This window comes from Cervus elaphus, chromosome 14 (assembly GCF_910594005.1).
Source record: "Cervus elaphus chromosome 14, mCerEla1.1, whole genome shotgun sequence".
Taxonomy (NCBI): Eukaryota; Metazoa; Chordata; class Mammalia; order Artiodactyla; family Cervidae; genus Cervus; species Cervus elaphus.
Window position 1 is genome coordinate 47497141 of NC_057828.1, and position 24415 is coordinate 47521555.

General features: G+C 38.7%; 1 protein-coding gene across 1 annotated transcript; it reads left to right on the top strand.

Annotated features, from left to right (window-relative positions):
- Positions 1–457: 457 nt before the first annotated feature.
- TNFRSF9 (TNF receptor superfamily member 9) lies at positions 458–21372 on the top strand. The gene is made up of 8 exons (XM_043924465.1): positions 458–547; positions 1277–1451; positions 2964–3071; positions 3681–3818; positions 4339–4405; positions 6218–6348; positions 7520–7654; positions 18386–21372. The coding sequence occupies exons 2-8, from the start codon at positions 1340–1342 to the stop codon at positions 18472–18474; spliced, it is 780 nt and encodes a 259-aa protein (XP_043780400.1). The 5' UTR covers positions 458–547; positions 1277–1339; the 3' UTR covers positions 18475–21372.
- Positions 21373–24415: the final 3043 nt, after the last annotated feature.

Consider the following 24415-nt stretch of genomic DNA (forward strand, 5'->3'; position numbering starts at 1 on the left):
AACCCCATGGACTATAGCCGACCAGGCTCCTCTGTCCATGGGATTCTCCAGGCAAGAATACTGGAGTGGGTTGCCATTTCCTTCTCCAGGGGATCTTCCCAAACCAGGAATCGAACCTGGGTCTCCTACATTGGCAGGTTCTTTACCAACTGAGCTACAAGGGAAGCTGGTTGAGGGCTTCAAATACATTGAGGATGCCTTAAAAGCTTTGGCACAGAGAACTACTTTCAAGTGACAAAAATCCATTGCCAAAGTCATCTGAAACAAACAAACAAAAATACCCTAACATTAGGGGGCTGCTTTTAGTTTGAATTGCGTTATCAAGTGGGGTCAGACGCTCTAGAGGACTTTAAGGTCAGCAAATACGAATCGAGCTATCATACCTCACAGAGCCGTCTCTGGGGATTTCCCACGAGGCCCCGCCCCCGGCTGAGTCACCAAACTCCCCTCTGAGAGTCTCTGACCTGCAGCTCTTCTCAGCTGCAGAATCTCACTGCTCTGAAGATCAAGGAGAAGGGAAGTTCTTCAGCAGCCCTGCAATCTCCAGGTTTGTCCATTTGGGGCAGATGGTGGGGGGAGGAGGGGAGGAACGGAGTAGGGATGAGGATGGGGTCTTTGTTCCCTTTGTACATTTCTAGACTTTCTTCCCTTCTAATTTCTAATGAATTTCACTCCACAGCCCATTAAATAAAGACCAGGAACCTGGTCTCTAGAGATTGTTGGACTCTAGTTTTATGACTTCAAATCTCAAAATGAACAAATGCATAACTATTAAGAAAAGTGTGATAGTGAGTTCAGCAGGGCACTCTTTCAACATTTTAGCAGTTAGGTGTAATTCCACATATTGTTTGGACAAAGGAATTTTAATAATGAGGTGTCCTCTCATGGAGTTGAACTGTCGGATTCTCTTTTTAAGGACTGTTATTTCAGGGACAGTACGCCACTGCTGTTGTTGAAATCTAGATGCTAATGCTAAATAACTATGAAAGTCCCCAAAAGTTCTTGCTCTTGTTGTTTCTGCATTTTGGCAAAGCATGTTGGAAACTGCACTCATAGACTTTGGCAAATCTGCACAAAGCTGTGTATTTAGTCATGCAGGTCTTATCATAGAAGTTTCTATGAATTCGCTACATTTTCTATGGCATTCCGTCATTAATTGCTCTTGAAAACCCTTGAGTTGTGATCTTATAGAAATGCACAGGTAATAAGTAGGTGAACTGTTGATAATTATGAAAGGAGAAACCACCTCATCCTTGAAAATTTTTACCTTCTGCAGAGTGGGTATTTGTGAAACCAGATACTTTGATTAAAATTCTGTTGGCCTCTGCTTGGCTAATCTATGCAAGATTTCATCATGGGAAATGGCTATTACAACATAGTGGCTACTGTGCTATTGGTCATGAATCTTGAGAGGACACGATCACTGCAGGATTTCTGTAACTGTTCAGCAGGTAAGAACCAAATTATCACGTGTGCTTGATCTGTTGAAAACATGGTTCGGTTAGTCTGGTAGTCAGAGCTAATGAGTTCTGTTTTAATGATCCTTTAAAAAAATTAAACTATAGTTGATTTATAATATTGCATTAGTTTCAGTGTGTTAGCTGCTCAGTCATGTCTGATTCTTTTTGACCTCATAGACTGTAGTCGGCCAGGCTCCTCTGTCCATGAAATTCTCTAGGCAAGAATACAGAGTGGGTAGCTATTCCCTTCTCCAGGGGAATCTTCCATGATTCACACACACATATATGTATATCTGTGCTTGTTTATGCTAAGTTGCTTCAGTCATGTCCAACTCTTTGTGACCCCATGGACTGTAGCCCATCAGGCTCCTCTGTCCATGGGATTCTCTAGGCAAGAACACTGGAGTGGGTTGACATGCCCTCCTCCAGGGGATCTTTATATATATATACATATATATGTATATGTATATATACACACACACACATATACATATACATATTGCAGTGTATCTATTAATCCCATACTTCTAATTTATCCCTCCCTTCCATTAATATCTTTTATTCATTCATTTACAAATATTTCTTGGATGCTGCATCTTAGCTGTGTGAACATAGCCTTGTCACTTAACCTCTTGTGCCTCAGCTTTGTCATGTGGGGGTGATATGAGGACCTATCATAGGATTGATTGCTGGAAGGACTATATGATGGGCTTAGATCAGTGCACGGTACAGGAAAAGACCTCAACAAATAGCTTGGTGTATGAGGACAAGTGCAGCAAGGAATAAGCAAGTGGATTAACAGAGTGGGAAAAGGCAGATACATTTAAATGTTAGTGTGCCAATAAAGGACATTGATCTCCCCCTTAATCCAGTCATACTGGTCTCCCAGATCAATCAAGAGAAACTCTGTTTTATTCAATAGATAAAGAAAACTATTTTTTTTCTGTTGATTTGTTTGTAGCTATATCTATACTTTGCTATTTTTAATTCTATGATTACACTTAGGGCAACCTTGCAAATGGATTTTTTTTTTTTTGGCTGTACTGTGTCTTCACTGCTGTGTGGGCTTTTCTCTAGTTGTGATAAGTGGGGTCTCCTCTCTAGTTGCGGTGCACAGTCTTCTCATTGTAGTGGCTTCTCTTTTTGCAGAGCATGAGCTCTAGCGTGCTTGGGCTGCAGCAGTTGTGGCTCGTGGGCCCTAGAGCACAGGCTCAACAGTTGTGACGCACAGGCTTAATTGCTCCCAGGCATGCGGGATCTTCCCGGATCAGGGATCAAACCCATATCTCCTGCATTGGATGGTGGATTCTTTACCACTAAGCCACCAGGGAAGCCCCAAATGGATAATTTAAAACAGTGGATCAACAAATAAAGTCTGTTGCTATGTTACAACATAGAAATCGAATCTTTATTTCGTATTCTGGTTTTCTTGTGAACCTCATAATACTTCAGGTGATGACTGTCCATTGAAAAACATGAACAGCTCTTATCTTCCCTTTTTAGGTACTTTCTGTGGGAAAAACAGTCAGGAGTCTTGCATTTCTTGTCCTTTAAATAGTTTCTCCAGCACAAGTGGACAGAAGTCCTGTGACATATGCAGAAAGTGTGAAGGTATGATTTAAAAAATGTAGTCTTTATGCCGATATGTGTTGGGAAGACAAGTTTTTATTCCCTAGTGTACTGATCTTGTTTGAAAGTCTGAAGTGTAAGGTCAACTGATTCCTCTGTCAATAGGCAGGGTCCAGTAAAATAATTTACTGTAACAGCCAACACTGGTGGATTGAGCTTTTTAAATATTAGAGGAAACATTCATTGGACAAGAGAGAATTTTTTTAATAGAAGAATGTAAAATGTCTTCTTTAGTTATTTAAAAGTGAGCTTTGTACTCTGAGGTCCTTGTTTGTTCAGTTGCTACGTCTAGACCAACTCTTATATGACCCGTAGACTGTAGCCCACCAGGCTCCTCTGTCCATGAGATTTCCCAGACAAGAATACTGGAGTGGGTTGCAATTTCCTTTTCCAAGGGATCTTCCCAATCCAGGGACTGAACCCGAGTCTCCTGCATTGCAGGATGATTCTTTACCACTGAGCCACCAGGAAAGCCCCTGAGGTCATGAAGGAATGTTATAAGTAGAACGAGCATAGTTTTTATTGCAGAACATGAATTTGCTTCCTGTATTTGAAGGTCAAGGGTCGGTGTAACCCTGACGGACTTTGTAGGTATTTTCAGGATCAAGAAGCCGTGTTCCCCCACCAGCAATGCAGAGTGTGAATGCATTTCGGGATTCCACTGCCAAGGGGTAGGATGTACCATGTGTGAAAAGGACTGTAAACAAGGTCAAGAGTTAACAAATGAGGGTAAGTTTCCTCTTGTAGGGTGCGTATTTATTATCTAGACTTACATCATTAGCTTAGTTCATGGTCCTTTGATTATAAAACAGATTTGTAGAACCTTTAAGTAATAAATAATGAACTGTGGAGTCACATATCTGATATTTGCAAAATTACTTTTCAGCCCATGGAAATAACTTGAGATGACAACATTTTTCACCAGAACCATGCTTTTTCCTGCATATACAATACTCTACATATAGTTAGAATAAAACCTTTAGTCCTATTAGGGTTTCATTTCAAGAAAAACTGTTCAACAATCTGTGTAGATTGTATTAAGCTAATAACTTTATTATAGGGTTATAGTTATCATATACTGTTCAAGAAGAATTGTTTATCACTAATGAAATTCAGGAAGAATTGTTGGATAATCAGCACAGATCATATTAAATTAATGACTTTATTGTTATGAGATCATGTTCATCTCAGGGAAAGTTTAAAATGATAAAAATGCTTCCTTTTATTATTCCTTTAATTTTTATAAAAGGTTGTAAAGACTGCTCCTTTGGGACATTTAATGATCGGGAACATGGCATCTGTCGACCTTGGACAGAGTATGTATCATTTCTTTTTTGCTTACAAAGTAAAGTGTCTGGGTTAACTTTTCTAACTGATGCTTTTAAAATTTTTAATTAATTAATTATTTTAATTGGAGGATAATTGCTTTACAACGTGTTGTTTTCTGCCATGCATCAACATGAATCAGCCATAGGTATGCATATGTTCCCTCCCTCTTGAACTTCCCTTCCACTCACTGATGATTTTTTAAACCTGTCAAGTGTAAATATAGAGTAACTGTGAAAATAGGCAGCATGGGAATGGTATGAGGTCATTGTGACTGGTTTGCCAAAATGGGCATTTTCTCTAGGAGTAATGCCCAGAACAGCTAAGTCAGATTTGCCAGTGGAACTTAGTTACTGTCTGCCCCAAGGGTTCTTCTGCCTCCCTCCAATCTCTTTGCTGCCTCTAATCTTTCCTTATTGATCAGTCCATCTTCAAGTGCTCGTGCCAGCACTGATAATGATATAGAAGAGGGTAAAGTATGTTTCCTTTCCTCAGAATCATTAACATAGACTTGGGCAAATAAGACCATCCCAGGCAGTCAAACAGCCAACAGTGTATTTTGTATGCCTTTGTTCTTTTTGCATTTTATTTTCTTACAAGATCATTTTTATTATTATTTTACATTTACAAAAGTATTGATTCATAGAACATTAGAAAGTTTTGTTTTTTGTCTTTTGACACAAATAGTTCTGAGCAGTGAAGTGAGTCTGTGTGGAAAGTGGGATTGAACTGGCTTTGGGGAATGGGTGGGTTCATGTCAGGTAAAGGACAGGGGCGAGACATAGAACAATGATGATGATATTGATGATGACCACAAACAGCTTAGTTGCTCAGTCATGTCTGACTCTTTGCAATCCCGTAGACTATAGCCCACCAGGCTCATCTATTCATGGGGATTCTCCAGGCAAGAATACTGGAGTGGGTTGCCATGCCCTCCTCCAGGGGATCTTCCCAACCTAGGGATTGGACCCAGGTCTCTTGCATTTCAGGCAGATTCTTTACCATTTGAGCCACCAGGGAAGCCCCAACAATGATTATGGCTGCCATTAATAGGGAGTGAACCAGGCACATAGGGTCATTTACTCTTCACAACAGCCCTGGGACATGGATATCTTATTTTTCAGATGAGCTGCAGAGAAATTTCCTAACTTGCTCAAGATCATTCTGCAAAAAGACCAACTCAGGACTCAAACTCTGATCTGTCATATGCCAACACATCATGGGGTTAGGAGATCCTAACCCTATGAAGGAGACCCAGGGATCGATCCCTGGGTTGGGAAGATCTCTTCAAGAAGGGAATGGCTACCCCCTCCAGTATTCTTGCCTGGGAAATCCCATGGACAGAGGAGCCTGGCTGGCTACAGTCCATGGGGTCACAAAGAATTGGACATGACTGAGCAGCTATCACACACACCACTACTACAACCCTGTGTTAAGTTGTCTGTCCTGTCTGTGCCAGAGATGCTCAATGCACTTAAGAAGGTGGAGGTGACAGGCTAACCAGGCAACAGACTGATGTAGCCTATCCTGGGCCAGGACCCTCCAGACTAGGAAGGAAGAAGCAGCCAGTTAGGCAGGTAGAGTGAGATGGATTGTGGAGGGCCATGAAAGCCAGGTGACCACTGGAGGAACCCCAATGTTCAGTGAAGTTTTTCAAAATATCCTTGCTTTGCCTATAAACCCAGATCCACATACCTTTGTCACTAGAACTGCTTAATCGAGTAGAAAATGTCAGTCTTTTAAAATTAGAGTGATCTGTACTTGAATTAATTATTTGAACTCTTTTCATTGGACCCTCTAAGCTGTTCTTTGAATGGAAAGGCTGTCCTTGTAAACGGGACGAAGGAAAGTGACGTAGTATGTGGACCACTGTCACCTGACTTCTCTCCAGATGCATCCTCCACCATCGTGCCTGCCCCTGGGAGAGAGCCAGGTAGGTGGTTTGTTGCTGTTAAATAAGTGAATGTATCATGGCCATCCTGGTTGGCCTCTGAATCACCCCAGTGTCCTGATGTCTTGCATGTCAACCTATAGCAGGCACCTCTGACACGCCTTCTTTCTCTTACCCTGGCTTCAAGGGACCCATTCCTTTCATCAGTGTTTATTATTTAGTCTGGGCTACGTATTAGTGAACAGAGCAAGGTGAGATTGGATCCAAACAGACACTAACCCCTTTGATCTTGCCAAATAACAATGGTGATCGAGTTCCATGTTTCCTATATCCTAGAAGGCCAAACCACTTAATTTTGTGGGTTTCTAGGAAAATTATTGGGCTTCCCTGGTGGCTCAGTGATAAAGAATCTGCCTGCCAATGCAGGAAATGTGGATTCAATCCCTGGGTCAGAAAGATCCCCTGGAGAAGGAAATGGCAACCCACTCTAGTATTCTTGCCTGGAGAATTCCATGGACAGAGGAGCCTGGTAGACTACAGTCCGTGAGGTTGAAAGAGTCGGACAGTGTTTTTTAGTCACTAAAAAACAACAACAAAAGAACAACATTATTAAGGGTTTTTTTTGTGTGTGTGTGTGGTTTTTTTTAAGTTTTCTTAACAAGCAAGCAGGCAAGTTTACTAAGAGAGTTGGTGGGAGATGCCCGAAGCACCTCTTCTCATGGTGAAGAGTTTACAAATGCAAGTTTACATCAGCATATTTGGAAAATTATATTTTTGCCTCAGTTTTCCTTTTGCTCTTTTTTGATTTTCAAACTTTAAACTTTTTATTTTGTATTGAGGGTATAGCCAAGTAACAATGTTGTGGTAGTTTCAGGTGAACATCTAAGGGACTTAGCCGTACATACGTACATGTATCCATTCTCCTCCACAGCCCCCCTCCCATCCAGGCTGCCACATAACATTGAGTAGACTTCCATGTGCTATGTAGTAGGACCTTGTTGGTTATCCATTTTGAATATAGCAGTACATACATGACCTTCCCAAAGTCCCTAACTATCCCTTCCCCCATTCTTCTCTCAGCAACCATAAGTTCGTTATCTAAGTCTGTGAGTCTCTTTCTGTTTTGTAAGTAAGTCCATTTGTATCATTACTTTTAAGATTCCACATATGAGGGATGTCAGATGATATTTCTCCTTTTGGTCTTTTTCTACAGGTCTCACCTCCAAGATCATCATCTTCTTCCTTGCCCTGATATCAGCTGCCATGCTGTGCCTGGCATCCTTCGTGATTCTCCGTTTCTCTGTGGTTAAACAGGGCAGAAAGAAGCTCCTGTATATATTCAAACAACGTAAGATGAATATAAAAGTGTGAGATATGAGCTTTCTGAGGCTAGACGTTTTGCAGTAGAAAGAGAAAGATGATTTTTTTTTTTAATATAGTGTAGGTTAGTATAGCACAGTGGGTATCCAGTGGGACAATTTGGCCCCAAGGGGGCACTCAGCAGTGTCAGGAGACAGGTTTGATGGTCACAGTCTAAGAGGTGGTGGAGGGGGTGCTGTGCTCTGGGATCTAGTGAGTGGAGGTCAGCAATGCTGCTAAAATCCTATATGCACAAGACAGCCCCACAACAAAGAGTGACCCAGCCCCAAAGGTCCATGGCTGAGTTGGAGAAAGCTTAGTGATGGCAGAACATAGCCCAAAGATTCTGGAAAAATTACCACTCTAAGTACGCTGCAGCCTTGGACAACTCTGTGTGTGTGTGTGTGTGTGTGTGTGTGTCCACTCAATTGTGAATACAGGACACTGACAAAGAGGAATGAAAAACAACATTGCCCCATCTAGCATGACTCCTCTGGCTGATGAATGACCTTGACCTGAGCTAGACCCACAGTTAGAAGTAGGCCTAGAGAACTAAAAGAGAGTTTGAAGTGGTTTTAATGGGATGAGTTATTAGGACACTGATCTGGATTAAATGAGAAATTTCAATGATGGATTCCACTCACTACACAAGATTCTGTTTCTATAAGGAACTCAGCAAGTGTCTAGCAGAGTCAATATTCACTAAACAAAAGCTATTAATATTTATTCCAAAAGGCATATAGATGGAGGCAATCTGCAGTTTTTACTTTGTGGAGGACAGAACCTTAGATAACAGGAAAGACTTACTAAGAGGAATTCATATACAAGAGGGTTGCTCCAAGAGCTCTGTAATATAGCCCAGACCATCATAATATGGTTAGAGAGTGTCTACTTGTAAGTTGCTAAAAATATAGGAGGATAATTGCCTTACACTCTTGTGTCAGTTTCTGCTATACAAAAACATGAATCAGCCATGGGTATAACGTCTCCTCCCTCTTGAACCTCCTCCCACTCCCCACTCCCTCCTTCCCCTCTCAGGTTCCCTGTGTTATACGGCAACTTTCCACTAGCTATCTGTTTTACATATGATAATGTATATGTTTGGAGTAGGAAATGACAACCCACTTCAGTATTCTTGCCTGGAAAATTCCATGGACAGAGGAGCCTGGCGGGTTACAGTCCAGGATCGCAAAGAGTTGGACAGACTGAGCAGCTAAGCGTGGATGCGCACAGTGTATATGTTTCAATGTTACTCTCTCAATTCATCCCAGCCTCTCCTTCCCCTGCTGTGTCCACAAGTCTGTTCTCTTTGTCTGCGTCTCTATTCCCGTCCTGCAAATAGGTTCGTTAGTACAATTTTTCTAGGTGCCACATACATAGCTTCCCAGGTGGTGCTAGTGGTAAAGAACCCATCTGCCAATGCAGGAGATTTAAGAGACGCTGGTTCGATCCTGGTCAGGATCTGCTGGAGGAGGAAATGGCAACTTACTCTAGTATCCTTGCTTGGAAAATTCCATGGACAGAGGAGCCTGACGGGTACAGTCCAGGGTCGCAAACAGTTGGATAGACTGAGCAACTAAGCACTCACGTACGCAATGTATATGTGTTAGTATATAGTATTTGTTTTTCTCTTTCTGACTTACTTCACTGTGTATGACAAGCTCTAGGTTCATCCAGTTAACTAGAACAGACTCAAATAAAGCAATTATCCTCCAATTAAGAATAAATTTTTTCTTAAAAAAGGCAAAGACCCTGGAGACAAAATATCAGTAATAATGACATAAAGTCCTACATTGTTTCAAGAAAATGTAAAATATATATATAAATTTTTTTTTAAATATAGGAGGGAAAGTACTAATAAAGTCTTATCTAAAGATGCAGTACACTGATTTGTATAAAGGCTCTTTTTGGAAGCAATATAAAATCTTTTCAACATTTTGAAATATACAGAAAAAAATGCATGCACGTAAAGTTTGCATGTATGTGAGCTAAGTTGCTTCAGTTGTGTCGGACTTTGTGCAATCCTATGGACTGCAACCTGCCAGGCTCCTCTGTTTAACAAACTGTAAAATGAACACCTGTGGAACCCTACTCATGTCAAGAAATAGAACACACTCTGCTCCCCGGAAGCCCTTCTTGTGTTCCTTCCAGATTAAAAACCCTCCCTCTGCTAGTGCTAACCACATCTAGATTCTTACAGTGTTCACTTCCTTGCTCTTATTTATAGTTTTGCTACCCAAGAACATGGTTTAATTTGGCTGCTTGTGAACTTCAGACCAGTGGAATCACACTATATCTGTTCTATATTTTCCTTCCCCCTTTCACTCAACATTGTATCTTTATGATTCATCCATGTGTGGCATTTATCTTGAGTTGATTTCCATTGTTAAATGTTCTTCTATTGAAGGACTGTATCACAGTTTGTTTATCCATCCTAATATTCCTGGACAATTGGGTTACTTCCAATTTGTGGCTCTTAGATAGAATAATATTTGGATATTTGTGTCTATGTATCTCAGTGTACATAAGCACGTTTCTTTACTTTCTTTAAACCTAGGAATAAACGCACTGGAGTATGTATCTTGGTCCTTCAGTTCAGATGCTCAGTCATGTCCAACTCTTTGTGACCCCATGGACTGCAGCACACTAGGCTTCCCTGTCTATCACCAACTCCTGGAGCTTGTTCAAACTCATATCCATCTTGGTCCATAGTACTAGATTTATAAAACTTTTTGAGAGTGATAGGAGTCCAATTAGCAGCATATGAGAATTCTTTTTGCGCCAATCCCTGCTAACACTTAGCATTATCAGACTTCGTAATTTTTATCTGTCTGGTGGGTGTGTAGTAGTATCTCGTGGTTTTAATTTGCATTTCCCTGATTACTGGTGAGATTGAACATCTTTTCATGTTATGTTTGGTCACTTGGATTTCCTCTCCTGCAAATCATCTGATCTTTTGAGCCTTTTCCCATTGGGTTGTTTGTCCTTTTCTTACTAACCTATAGGAATTTTTTAGTCTACAGTTCATGGGCTGCAAATATATTTTCCGACCCTGTGGTTTGTTCTTTGATTCTCTTTTTGAGGTCTTAACCTATGATTTAAACCTCTAAATTCTCACCGAAACTTCTGATTTAAACAACTATCTGTCCCAGCTTTACCCCAAACTGCAATAAAGGTCTTTATAAAATGGTTTTCAAAAGTATTTATGAGTAATTAGGGAGTTTCAATGGAACTGTCATCCATTTAAAAAAATTTTAGGTTATTTTTTAAAACTTTCTATTTTGAAATAAAGATTCACAGGAAGTTGTAAAGACAGTCCAGAAAAGTCGTATGTGCCATTCATGGGGTTGCATCATATTTAACTATCTGGTAGCTCAGCTGGTAAAGAATCCTCCTGAAATGCAGGAGACCCTAGAGATCCCCTAGAGAAGGGATAGGATACCCACTCCCGTATTCTTGGGCTTCCCTGCTGGCTCAGATGGTAAAGAATCCCCCTGCAATGTGGGAGGCCTGAGTTCAATCCCTTAGTTGGGAAGATCCCCTGGAAGAGGACATAGCAACCCACTCCAGTATTCTTGCCTGGAGAAGCCCCACGGACAGAGGAGCCTGGCAGGTTAGAGTCCTTAGTGTCGCAAAGAGTCGGACATGACTGAGTGACCAAGCATAGCACAGCACACAGCACATAATATCAAAACCAGGCAGTTGACTTGGACATACTGTGTGTGTTTAGTTTGTGTGCGTGTGTATGCTCAGTTGCTCGGCTGTGTCTGACTCTTTGTGACCCCCAGGGACTGTAGCTCACTGGGCTCCTCTGTCCATGGGATTCTCTCGGCAAGAATACTGGAGTGGGTTGCCATTTATTCCTCCAGGGGATCTTCCTGACCCAGGGATCGAACCCACATCTCCTGCATCTCCTGCATAGGCAGGTGAATTCTTTACCATGAGCCACCTGTGTTTAGTGTATGTCATTTTATCACACAAGCAGATTGGTGAAACCAGCAGCACAATCAAAATGCAGAACTATTCCATGACTATTTCATTAGCGCTGCTATGAATAATCATGTACAGGACTTGTGTGGACATAAGCTTACATATCTTGAAGATAAATGCCCAGGAGTGCAATTACTGGGTCATATGATAAGTATTTGTTCATTTTTTAAAGAAACTGCTAAACACTTTCCCACAGGAGTTGTGCCATTTAACATTCCACCAGCAAGGTGTGAGAGATCCAGTTTTTCCTCATCTTTGTCAGCATTTTGTATTGTTGCAATTTTTAATTTCAGTTGTTTGAATGGTTATGCACTAATGTCTTAATGTGGGCTTAATTTGCCTTTCCCTAAAGGCTGAACATTTTTCATGTACTTATTTTCCATCTGTCAGTCTTCTTCAGTGAAATGTTCCTTCATGTCTTTTACCCATTTTCTAATTAGATTGCTTGTCTTACTTTTGACATTTGAGTTATTTTTTAAAGTTCCGAGATATGAGTCTTTTATCAGATATGAGGTTCGTAAGTATTTTCTCCAGTCTGTCACTTGTCTTTTCATCCTCTTCACATGATCTTCCACAGAGAAAAAGTTTTTAATTTTGATAAAGTCCAACTGGCCAATTTTTTTTAATTTATGGGATTACATCTAAGAACTCTTTATTAAGTCCTAGATCTCAAAGATTTAAACTTTCTCTTATGTCATATGCTAAATGTTTTACATTTAAATATATGTTTCATTTTTAGTTAAGTTCTATATAAGGTGTGAGAGTTTCAGATCAATATTTTAAAATTATTATTATTTTTGCCTATGGGTGGCCAGTGGCTTCAGCATCATTTATTGAAAAGATTATTCTGCTTCCATTGAATTAGTGTTGCATTTTTGTAAAAACTCAGTTGGCTGTACTTGTGTGGGGACTATTTCTGGTTTCTCTCTTCTCTTCCATTGATCTGTGTGTTTTCCCTTCTGCCAATACCACACAGTCTTGGTTACTGTAGCTGTAAAAAAGTCTTGAAATTAGGTATAGGGTAGAATGAGTCCTCCCACATTATTCTTCTCTTTCAAGATTGTTTTGACTATTCTAATTCATTTGACTATTCTAGTTCATGAAGATAATTTTAGGATAATCTTATCTCTATCTACAAAAAGTCAGCTGGGATTCTGATAGCAGTTGTGTTAAATCTGTACATCAGTTCGGGAAGAATTGAGATCTTTCCTATGTTAACTATTCCAATCCATGAACATAGTGTGTCTCTCCATTTATGTATATTTTCTTTGATTACTTTCATCAGTGCTTTGTAGTTTTCAGCATACAAGTCCTGCACATGCTTTTTTAATTTAGGCCTTAATATTTAAATTTTACAATTGCAAATGATATTGTATCTTAAATTTTGTTTTTTGACATGTTCATTGCTAGTATATAGAAATACAATTGGTTTTTTTGTACTTTGAGTTTTGTCCTATGATTTTGCTGAACTTGCTTACTAGTTCTAGGGTATTTTGTAGATTTCTTGGGATTTTTTTATGTAGCTCATCGTGTCATCTGCAAAAAAAAAAGTTTTGTGCTTTTTCATTTCCAATCTATATCCCTTTTATTTCTTTTCTTGCCTTATTGTGCTGATTAGAGTGTCCAGGACTATGTTGAGTCATAGCGGTGAAAGTGGATATCATTGCCTGCAAAAAAAAATCTCAGGGCCAAACTATTTAGTCTTTCATAAAGTATGATGTGAGTTACAGACTTTTTAGTAGATATTCTTTATTAAGTTGGGAAAGTGCTCTGAAGATCTTTTTAAAATCATGAATTAGTGCTAAATTTTGTCAGGTGCTTTTTTGGTATCAATTGATTTGATTATGTGGTTTTTCTTCTTTAGCCTGTTGAGATGGTGAATTCTATAGGTTGATTTTTGAATTTCAAACTAACCTTACATCCCTGGATTAAAGTCCACTTAGTTATATAATTATTTTTATATATTTATATTTATATTCTATATACATATTTATATTCTCTTCATTAATAGTTTGTTAAGAATTTTTGCAGCTATTTTCATGAAGAATATTGACCTGTGGTTTTCTTTTCTTGTACTGTCTTTGTCTGGTTTTGGTATCAAGGTAATACTGACTCCCTCAAATAAGTTGGGATTTATTCCCTCTGTTTTCTGAAAGGGATTGTGTAGAACTGGTGTTAGTTCTTCTTTAAATAGTTTTGTCTAGTGAAGCTATCTGAACATGGAGTTTTCTTTTTGAGGCTCCTTAATTACAAATTCAATTTCCTTAATAAGCCATTGAAGTTATTTAATTCATATTGAGTGAATTATGGTAGTTTATGTTTTTTGAGGACTGGTCCATTTCATTGAAGTTGTCAAATTTATGTGCTTAAGTTACTTATACTACTCCCATACTATCCTTTTGTTGTATACAGGTCGGTAGTGATGTCACCTACTGATACCGGTAATGTGTGCCACTCTCCTGTTTTCTGAATAAGTTTTGTCAGTTTTAGAGATTTGTCAATTTTATTGATCTTTTCAAAGAACCATCTCTTTGTTTCATTGATTTTCTCTGTTGTTGTTCTATTTTCAGTTTCACCAATTTCTGCTTTTACCTTTATTATCTCCTTTTTCTGCTTGCCTTGGATTTATTTTGTTCTTTTTCTATTTAGGTGGAAGTTATGTTATTGGTTTGAGAGTTTTCCTCTTTCTAATATAAGAACTTCATATTATAAGTATCCTCAGTACTAAATTAGCTGTGTCCACACATTTTGATATGTTGTTTTCCATTTTCCTTCAGTTCAATGTATTTTTTGTGTCTCTCTTGATTATTTAATAGTGTGGTTTTTAGTTTCCTAGTATTTGGTGATTTTTTGGTTTTTCTTTCTGTTGTTGATGTCTATTTTGATTCCGTTATAGTCAGAGGACACCCTCTGTGTGATTTCTTTTAAATTTGCTGTAGTTTGATTCATGGTCCAGGTCATGGTCTGTCTTGGTCTTTGTTCTATTGTTGTTGTTCAGTCCCTCAGTCATGTCCAACTCTTTGTGACCCCATGGACTGCAGCACTCCAAGTTCCCTGTCCTTCACCATCTCCTGGAGCTTGCTCAAACTCATGTCCATTGACTTGGTGATGCCATCCAACCATTTCATCCTCTGTCATCCCCTTCTCCTCCTGCCTTCAATATTTCCCAGCATCAGGGTCTTTTCTAATGAGTCTGCTCTTGACATCAGGTGGCCAAAATATTAGAGTTTCAGCTTCAGCATCAGTCCTTCCAATGAACATTCAAGATTGATTTCCTTTAGGATTGACTGGTTTGATCTTCTTGCAGTCCAAGGGACTCTCAAGAGTCTTCTCCAACATCACAGTTCAAAAGCATCAATTCTTCGGTGCTCAGCCTTCTTTATAGTCCAACTCTCACATCCATAATGACTACAGGAAGAACCATAGTTTTGACTATACAGACTTTTGTCAGCAAAGTAATATATCTGCTTTTTAATGTGTCACCTAGATTTGTCAGCTTTTCTCCCAGGGAGCAAGCATCTTTTTAATGTCATGTCTGCAGTCACCATCTGCAGTGATTTTGGAGCCCAAGAAAATAAAGTCTGTCACTGTTTCCATTGTTTCCCCATCTATTTGCCATGAAATGGTGGGACCAGATGCCATGATCTTTGTTTTTTGAATGTTGAGTTTTGAGTCAGCTTTTCTACTCTCCTCTTTCACCTTCTTCAAGAGGTTCTTTAGTTCCTTTTTGCTTTCTGCCTTAAGGGTGGTGTCATCTGCATATCTGAGGTTATTGATATTTCTCCTGGCAATCTTGATTCTGGCTAGTGCTTCATCAAGCCTGGCATTTCTCATGATGTACTCTGCATATAAGTTAAATAAACAGAGTGACAATATACAGCCTTGATGTCCTCCTTTAGACTCTTGAAAAGGTGGATAGACTGTCCTATAAATATCAATTCAATCCCATTGACTGATGATGTTGCTGAATTCTTCTACATCATTTCTGATTTCCTGTCAAGTGGTTCTATCAGCTCTTGGAAGAAGGCCATTTAATTCTTCAAATATAATTGTGAATTTGTATATTTCTCTTTTCAGTTTTATCAGTTTTGCTTCACCTATTTTGTAGCTCTGTTGCTTGTTCTATACATATTTAATACTGCCATGCTTTCTTGGTGAATTGACTCTTAATTATGTAAGCTCCCTCTCTGTGTCTGCTGGTTTTCTTTGTTCTGAAGTCTACTTTATCTGATAGTAATATAGCCACTCTTGCTTTCTAAAAATTTATGTGTATATCTTTTTGCATCCTTTTACTTTCAACCTTCCTACATTTTTATATCTGAAGTAAATTTCTTATAGACAACATATAATTGTCATGCTACTAATTTCTGTCTTTTGATTTGTATATTTTAAAAATGTACACTTAATATAATTACTTATATGTTAGGACTTAAGATGTTATTTTATTTTTATTTTCTGTGTTTTCTTTCTCTGGCTTTCATTAGAAATTCACTGTCATTTAATTTGCCCTTCCCCTCTAAGATGTGTTACTTCTCTCTGGCTACTTTCAAGATTTCTTTTTGTTTTCAAAACTTAAACTGAAATGTGTGGATTTCCTTGGATAGTCCTGTTCAGGATTAGCTTCCTGAATCTGTAGATTTAAGCCTTTTTTCTAGATTTGGCAAATTTTCAGCCATTATTTCGTCAAATACTTTTTCAACCCTACTCCCTTTCTCTTCTTCTTCAAGGACTCCAATGACATCAATATTAGTCTTTTTTTTTTTTTTTTTCTATAGTCCCACATGTCCCTGAAGCTCTGTTCACTTGTTCCCCAGTCTTTTCTCTCTGTTCAGATGGGGTAATGATTCTTTCCTTTCCTTCTTCTCCATTCTTGTGCTGAGCCCATTCACTGATATTTTTAATTTTGGTTATTGTAATTTTTCAGTTCTAAACTTGCCACCTGATTCTTTCCTAAGATCTTGTATTTATTTTTCATTTGTTTCCAGTGTGTTCCCAATTGTTTGTTGAAGCATTCATCTTTTTGATGGCTACTTTAATGTCCTTGCCGGATAACTCTAACATCCTACATCACCTAGACCTCCTCAGGATGGGATCCTTGTTATTGCTAGACATGTGTGGGGGTTCGGGCTCCCCACTAAGCCTCCACTGATAAGACTAGGTTGAGTTACTTTGTTCATGCTCCCCACATGGTTTCCACTGATAATAAATGGATGGGATTTGGGGTGACCTTGATACTGTGAGTGGTGATGAAGTCCTAACTCTCCACTAGGACTCTTCTGATGCCACCCTAATGAGGATGGTCCAGTGAGCCTTGATAGCACTTGGCAAGGGTGTAAGTCTAAATGCTCTACTGGGTCTTAGTGGTGGGTTTGGGTGCGGGACCACTTTTTTTAGTCCACTTTTACAGTTCCCAGTCCAGGGCATATGAAGCAGAAAGAATACTCAGGGAACTCAAGGCCATAGTTCCTTGGGTTCCAAGATCCTGAACTGGTCTACTTTCTTGCCACCTTTCAGATTCTTCTTATGTTTGTTATATAAAAGGTCCAGCATTTTCAGCAATACTTAGCAGGAAGAATAGAAGAAAGTATGATTACTCTGTCTTTCCAGAATCAAATTTTCATTTGAAAATTAATCTTTGATGTTATTTCAAAAGGAAAAGGACATCTTATTGGGAATTCTGAGTATCTTGCCAATTTTTTTTAAGATCTTGGAGATGGTGTGCTTGTTGAGCTTTGGTTATTTTTTTACAGTTAAGATGCATGTAAAGTTGGGGTAGGGCCTTTTGCTTTGTCAGGGTATAAAAATATACCTACATATATATTTATATATATTTTTTAACTGATATTATATTATATATGGTATTTATATGTATATATATATTTAAACTGATATGCCTATGTATATGGGCTTCCCCTGTGGCTCAGTGGTAAAGACTCTGCCTGCCAATTCAGGAGATACAGGTTCAATCCTTGGGCTGGGAAGTTCTCCTGGAGAAGGAAATGACAACCCACTCCAGTATTCTTGCCTAGAAAATCTCATGGACAGAGGAGCCTGACAGGCTACAGACCATGGAGTTGCAAAGAGTCAGACATGACATATATAATTTTATATATATATGTATTTAATTGATGGACTTGGGTGTGAGGCCACAGCTATGTGTGTGTGTGTGTTAGCTATATATAAAGTTTAATATATATTTTAGAATTGCAAGTTACTCAACAATAGCACAAATACTTTAACACATAAATGAAAATCTGGAAGCTAGTGCATAAATCAGTTCTTTACTTACTAATCGATGGAAGCAGTGGGAGTATATTTAACATCTCAGAGCCGTAAGCATTTCATTCAAATGAAACTGTCTAATGTGTAATCTAAGTAGCCCTCAAGACTAAAACATGTGCTGCTGAATTGAAGCTGCCATTATGTTTGGCGCATGACTAATTTTATGCTATAATGACTCATGCTCAAGACTGTTTTTAGCTTTTGTGGACACTAAAGAAACTAGTTTGTTCAGGACCAATAAAACAGTATTAGGTAAAAAGAAAAAAAATCTTAAATAATCCTGAAAAAAGTTTATATTTGCCATTACCTCTCTTGCTGGTGAGTTTGTTCAAACTAAAGTTGAGAGTGTTTGCTGCTTAGAGATGTTCTGCAAATGGGGTTTATGGAAAATGGATGTTAAATGATTAAAATAGACAATGAAAGATAACTCTTTTAAATTACCTTTTAGCGTTTATGAGACCAGTACAAACAGCCCAAGAGGAAGATGCCTGCAGCTGCCGATTTCCAGAAGAAGAGGAAGGAGAGTGTGAACTGTGAAGATGTGTTGGGACTCTCTTGAGAAGAATCACAGGAGAAATATGAAGGATCCCACTATTGTACCTTTCTAAAACATCATTCCAGCTCACAACAAACTTTTCCTAAACGCTAATGAATTGGCCTTTGAAGATGTACCACTTTTAACAGAACAAAAAATGGGACAGAACTGGTGGTAAAGGGGTAATTTTGTAGATACTGCTTAAGAGGTTCAGGCTAGTTTTCTTGAAATCCAGAGAAATATATTTTAAATTTAATCATGGAATCCAATGGTGCAGCTAAAATGATAATCAAAATCAGTTCTATTTTTTTTTTTTCTGGTGCTCATATGACATGTGGCAATAAGCCGTAAGATTCAGACAATATCCCTGACCAGATTTTCCATTGGTTCAAGCATCCTCCACAAGGGCCTCCTCCACTGTTGGGGGAGAGAATGATGACAGTCATCATCATGGCCCAAGTTTGGGGTCAAGAGCAAAAAAATGAAAAAAAAAAAAAAAGACAGACCTTGGGACTTCCTTGGTGGTGTAGCAGTCAAGACTTCACACTCCCAATGCAGAGGGCACAGGTTTGATCACCGGTTGGGGAGCTAAGATTCCCTCATGCTGTGTGATGCAGTCAAAAACAAACAAAAAGGGCAAAAAGAAAGAAGAAAAAGAGCAGACCTTGATGAAGAGTTTTGAAAAGAGTCCATGGGTATCCTGTGGTCCTCTCCATCTTCACATCTTCTACCTTTGTCCTACTACCCTCTGAGTCACAACTTACTTTTTTATATTCTTAAAATACTTTAACCATAATATTTGATACACATGAACTAGGAGACCCATGAACACATCACCCAACCTAATAAGAGTTGCCAAACTTCCATGGGCCAAATCTGAGATGCTGTGTGCCTTCGTATGGTTTATGAGCTAAGAATGGTTTTGCATGTGTAAATAGTTAAAAGCAAATCAAAATAAGAATATTATCTCATGACACATAAAATTAGCTGAAACTCAAATTTTGGAGTCTGTGAGTAGGTTTTTTGGGAAAACACAAGCCACCCTGCCCTTTGCATTACAACAACAGAGTTGAGTAGTTGTGACAGAGACGGTATGGCTCACAAAGCCTAGAATATTTAATAACTGACATATAGGGTCAAAGTCAGGATCAGAGCATCCATCCTTGTGCTCCTTCCTTCCTTCATCTCCAATCCACTTCCCCACCCCAAACCCAGAAACTTCTCACAGGAATGTTGTCTATCATTTTCCTGCTTTTAAAAAAACCCATTTATCATATAACTATGTACCCCACAATTAGTTTACTTACTTTTGTTTGTTATTGACCTTTATGAAAATGGTATTGTGCTGTATGGAGACTTATTATGCTTTAATCACTGGAAAGTATATTTATAAGACTCACTCATGTTATTTTGTGTAACTAGAATGCTTTCATTTTGACTGCTGTATAGTCTTGCAAATATACTATTATTTATCAAATCCACTCTGAACTACAGGACATTTGGGTTGTTTCCAGGGTTTTTTTTATAATTATGGAAAATATTGCTATGAATATTCTTTTGTGTGTTTCCATTGATGAGTGTCTCTAGGGAAACTTCCTTATAGTAAGAATTTCTGGATCTTAAGGCATTTGAATGTTCTACTTTATGAGCTAGTACCCATATCAGTAAGGATGTGCTAAATTATTCAGAAATAACAAGTGTACCCACCTCCAAAATCTTAATGGGTCACAACCACACAAAAGAGGTGCACTTCTGGCTGTCATGATATGCTCACTGCAGGCTGGTTGTGGTTCTGTCACATGTTATTTCACTCTGGGATTTAGGTGTATAAATCCCAGAGCAGCTTCTCCTTGGAACATTGACCATCTTGTGGCAAAGGAATACAGGTCACTTTGCTCATATATAGTTAACTAGATTCTAACTTTAAGAAAAAGTCATGCAGCCAAATACGGGCGACTATAGGGCAGAAAGCATAATCTTCACACAGGGGGGGGCAGCAAATATTTCTGAGCAATAAAGAGTCTTCTGCAGGGCTGAACTGCTTTTCACTGCGGTTGTTCTAATTTGTGCTCCTGTCAGCAGTGTACAAGCACCCCATTATGTTTCATCCTTGCCACCCTCAGGTATTTTCGGAGTCTTAATTTTGCCAACCCAGGGAGTTTAGGATGGCATCTCACCATGCTCTTTTTTTGCATTTCCTTCGTTACTAATGGGTATCTTGTCACATTTTTATACCAGTTTTTTTTTTCTTTTTTGAGAAATGCTAGGTTGTGGTTTTTAACCATTTTAAAAAACTTGGTTATTTGTCATTTTCTTATTGATTCATAGAGGTTCTTTATGTAGTCTTGATAATAATCTTCCATTACTTATATGTGTTATAAATATCTGCTTTATTTGCAATTTTTTCTCTTTTTGTAGTGTCTCTCTTTGTCTTGACGGTAATAAGAGGTAACATTCTTAATTTAATATGGTTAAATTTACAACTCTTTTACTATATGGTTAACATTTCTTTGGCATCCTGGTTAAAGAAATCTTTTGCTCCCCCAATATCATAAAGATCTTTCCCCACATTTTATTCTAAAAGTTTTAAGTTTTGTTTCTTGCATTTAATTCTAATCCATCAGGAAAATTTTTTGTGTATGTGATGAGTAATGATCCAATTTTGAGTTTTTTATATGGATAACCATTAGTTCCAGTATCATTAATCAATAGTCCATTTTTCTCCTTATGGATCTGTAGTACACCTCTGTCATTTCCCAAGTTTCCCTCTATCTAGGAGTGTTTTCTGGGATCTCTATTCTGTTCCATTGGCCAATTTGTCTGTCCTGTACCAATACACACTGTCTTTGTTACATTAGTTTAATAATAGCTCTTGATACTTCGCAGGACAAGTCTTTGATGTCCTTCAATAAAGTTTCATAAAATTTCTCTATAAATTGTACAGCTTTAGTTAGATTTATCTCTAGATTCATTTTTGTTGCTTTTTAAATGATTTTGTTTGTTATTGGAGTAGAGAGATGTCATTGATTTTCTTATATTACTTTCTAACCAGTCTCTTTCCTAAACTTTCCTGTTATTTTTAAGAGTATGTATGTGGATTCTTTGAAGTTTTCTATATAGACAATCATGCTATTTTTGATAATAGTTTCTTCCTTTTCTAGTCTTTTATATTTTATTTCATTTGCTTGATGTACTGCTTGGCTTCATGCCAGGACCCCTAGTACAGTGTGATAGTCTTTTTAAAATCTTATTTATAGAGGATAATTTCAGGGTATTATTATTATTTCTTTGGTAAATATACTCGATCAGATTAAGGAAGTTCCTTTCTATTCCCGGTTTGTGAAGAGGGCTAGTTTCCATTTTGTAATCAGGAACGGGTGTTGAATTACATCAAATGATTTTTCTGGGGGAAAAAAAGCATTTGATTGTAGATAACTCAGCCAATGGTTCTGTCATGTTGATTTCAATCTAAACTTCAGTCACATTCCAAGAAAATTTCTGCCTGAAAGAAATTTAATGCAGCAACAGGTATAACACTAGGTATTCCTTCTTCCCCCTTAAAATATGCTTTGTTGTATGATGTAATAAAGGTGGCACTTGTGATAAAGAATCCACCGGCCAATACAGGAGACACAAGAGATGCAGGTTTAACTCCTGTTTGGGAAGATCCCCTGGAAAAGGAAATGGCACCCCACTGCAGTATTCTTGCCTGGAGAATCCCATAGACAAAGGAGCTTGGCGGCCACAGTCCACAGGGTCGCAGAGTCAGATACGACTGAACCCAGCACACAGCACAGAATATGTGTTCAGAAAACATTCGCTATTTTAATTTAAGTCAAGGAAGTACCTTCCATTAGCTTTTTTCTTTACTATTTTGGTAAGAGTTTGTTGTTTATAGTAAAAGACTGTAATGTTTGTGGAGGATTTTCTGAAACGTTCTAGGAAATCTCATCAAACACATGAAAAAGTAACAATGGGCATGATTAATCTTCCAGAATGAGAACATTTGAGATTTGATTTGAACACTTTGACCAACTCTGAATGGCTCATAGGCAGTTTCTGGCTGTTAATTTTGGGAAGCTGACAAGGATGCTTCAGGCAAAGAGTCCTGTTAACCCGGTATTCTGGCAAGAATAAGAGAACAGTCATTGGTGGTACAATCCTTTGAAAATAAGAGGCAGAGACACCCCGGCAGTCCAGTGGTTAAGTCTCCATGCTCCCACAGCAGGGAACATGGGTTTGATCCCTGTTCAGGGAACTAAGATCCCACATGTTGTGCCGTGTGGCCAAAAGATATAAATGAACAAAGTGGTATAAAATAAGAGGCAAAGCAAAGCTGAGGGATTTTACCAGTGCTGCTTCAGAACAGAGTTAGGTATAATTTTTTTCTCTCTCTTCCAAACTACAACGCTAAATTCCAACATGGCTTTCACTCTCCACTTTGGCGCCTTTGTGTTTAATTCTCCGTTGCCCATTATCCATAAACACAAAGGAACTGATCATGCCCCACAGGCTTGGGTCACCCAAGATAGTTCACCTGTCCTAGATTATAAACACAGAAAATCCACAATTCATTCTACTTATCTGACCTGGGCTGTATTTATTACACAGGCTGTACCACACTTTTATCATAGTATATTTTGGCGTAAAGTCTAAATGGTATAAATGAAAACACAGGAACTTGGGGGTATGAGTCATCTTTCCCCCTAAATGACAGTTAATGAAGAATGAAAATCAAGACAGAACTCAATGATCCCCTTTGGGGATTAATTTAGGAAATCCACTAGTTAAGTTGAATAGAAGTTGCTCTGGTCAAAAAAAAAACCTATTTAGGGATAGACAAGTTAGAAACAGTCTTCCAAGTGCTTCAAAACAAGCCTTGGTGACTTCGGAAGCAAATTTTGATTTTCTCCTCTGGTGGAAGGTGTTGGGCTGATGGAAACTTTTGATATGAGGGGCACCGGGTGGCTCTAATGCGTGCTTCCCTCCTCTGCGGAGCAGAGCTTTCCGCTGTGGGTGGGTGTGCACTCAGATGACAGAGGGTGTGAGTTATGTGCGGTCTGTGTGTGGTGGAGCCAGCAACACAATCATTACCTATGTTTTTTTTTTTTTTAAGGGCTCTATAAAAAGCATAAAATAAAAAGGACTCTATAATAAAACATACACTGATTGCTTTCACAGGAAAAAGGAATACCTAAGAAAATTCCTACTTTAAAAAAGTTCTATACCCCTTGCAATGTCAAATCATAAAGGCTAATTGATGTGATATTCTTTTTTTTAATTAAAATTTAAAAAATTAGTCATGGCAAGCAGGGGCTACTCCTCACTGTGGTACATGGGCTTCTCATTTTGTGGCTTCTCTCGTTGCAGAGCACAGGCTCTAGGGCACGTGGGTTTCAGCAGTTGCAGCTCACAGGCTCTAGAGCAGACACGGGGTCAGTAATTGTGGCACACGGGCTTAGTCTCTCTGAGGCACGTGGGATCTTCGCAGACCAGGACTCAAACCTGTATCCTCTACCTTGGCAGGCAGATTCCTAACCACTGGACCACCAGGAAAGTCCCTGATGTGCTATTCTTTGTAAATACCGGAAACAGACTTTAGTGTCAAACTATGTGAAAGATTTTGAGTCTGGGATTTCTTTGGCTCCAACAACTTACTTTTTATTCACATATAAAAATGAATGTTGTTTTTTTATATCAATATTCATTCAGATAGCTGTGTTTCAAATTAGGTTGCTGAACCTTTCAAACAACACACCTTTTACAAATTCATGGAAGTGGCTGATTCTGACAAACCCATGAAAGGGATGACTATGAAATACAAGGGGCTCTTCATTGGACCTGCATCCTCCATGTGCTCTGATCAGCCCCATGCTAGGACACCAAGACAACAGGAACCACCTCCCTCTTGTCAGCTTTGAGTCCAGGGGACTGACTAATGCA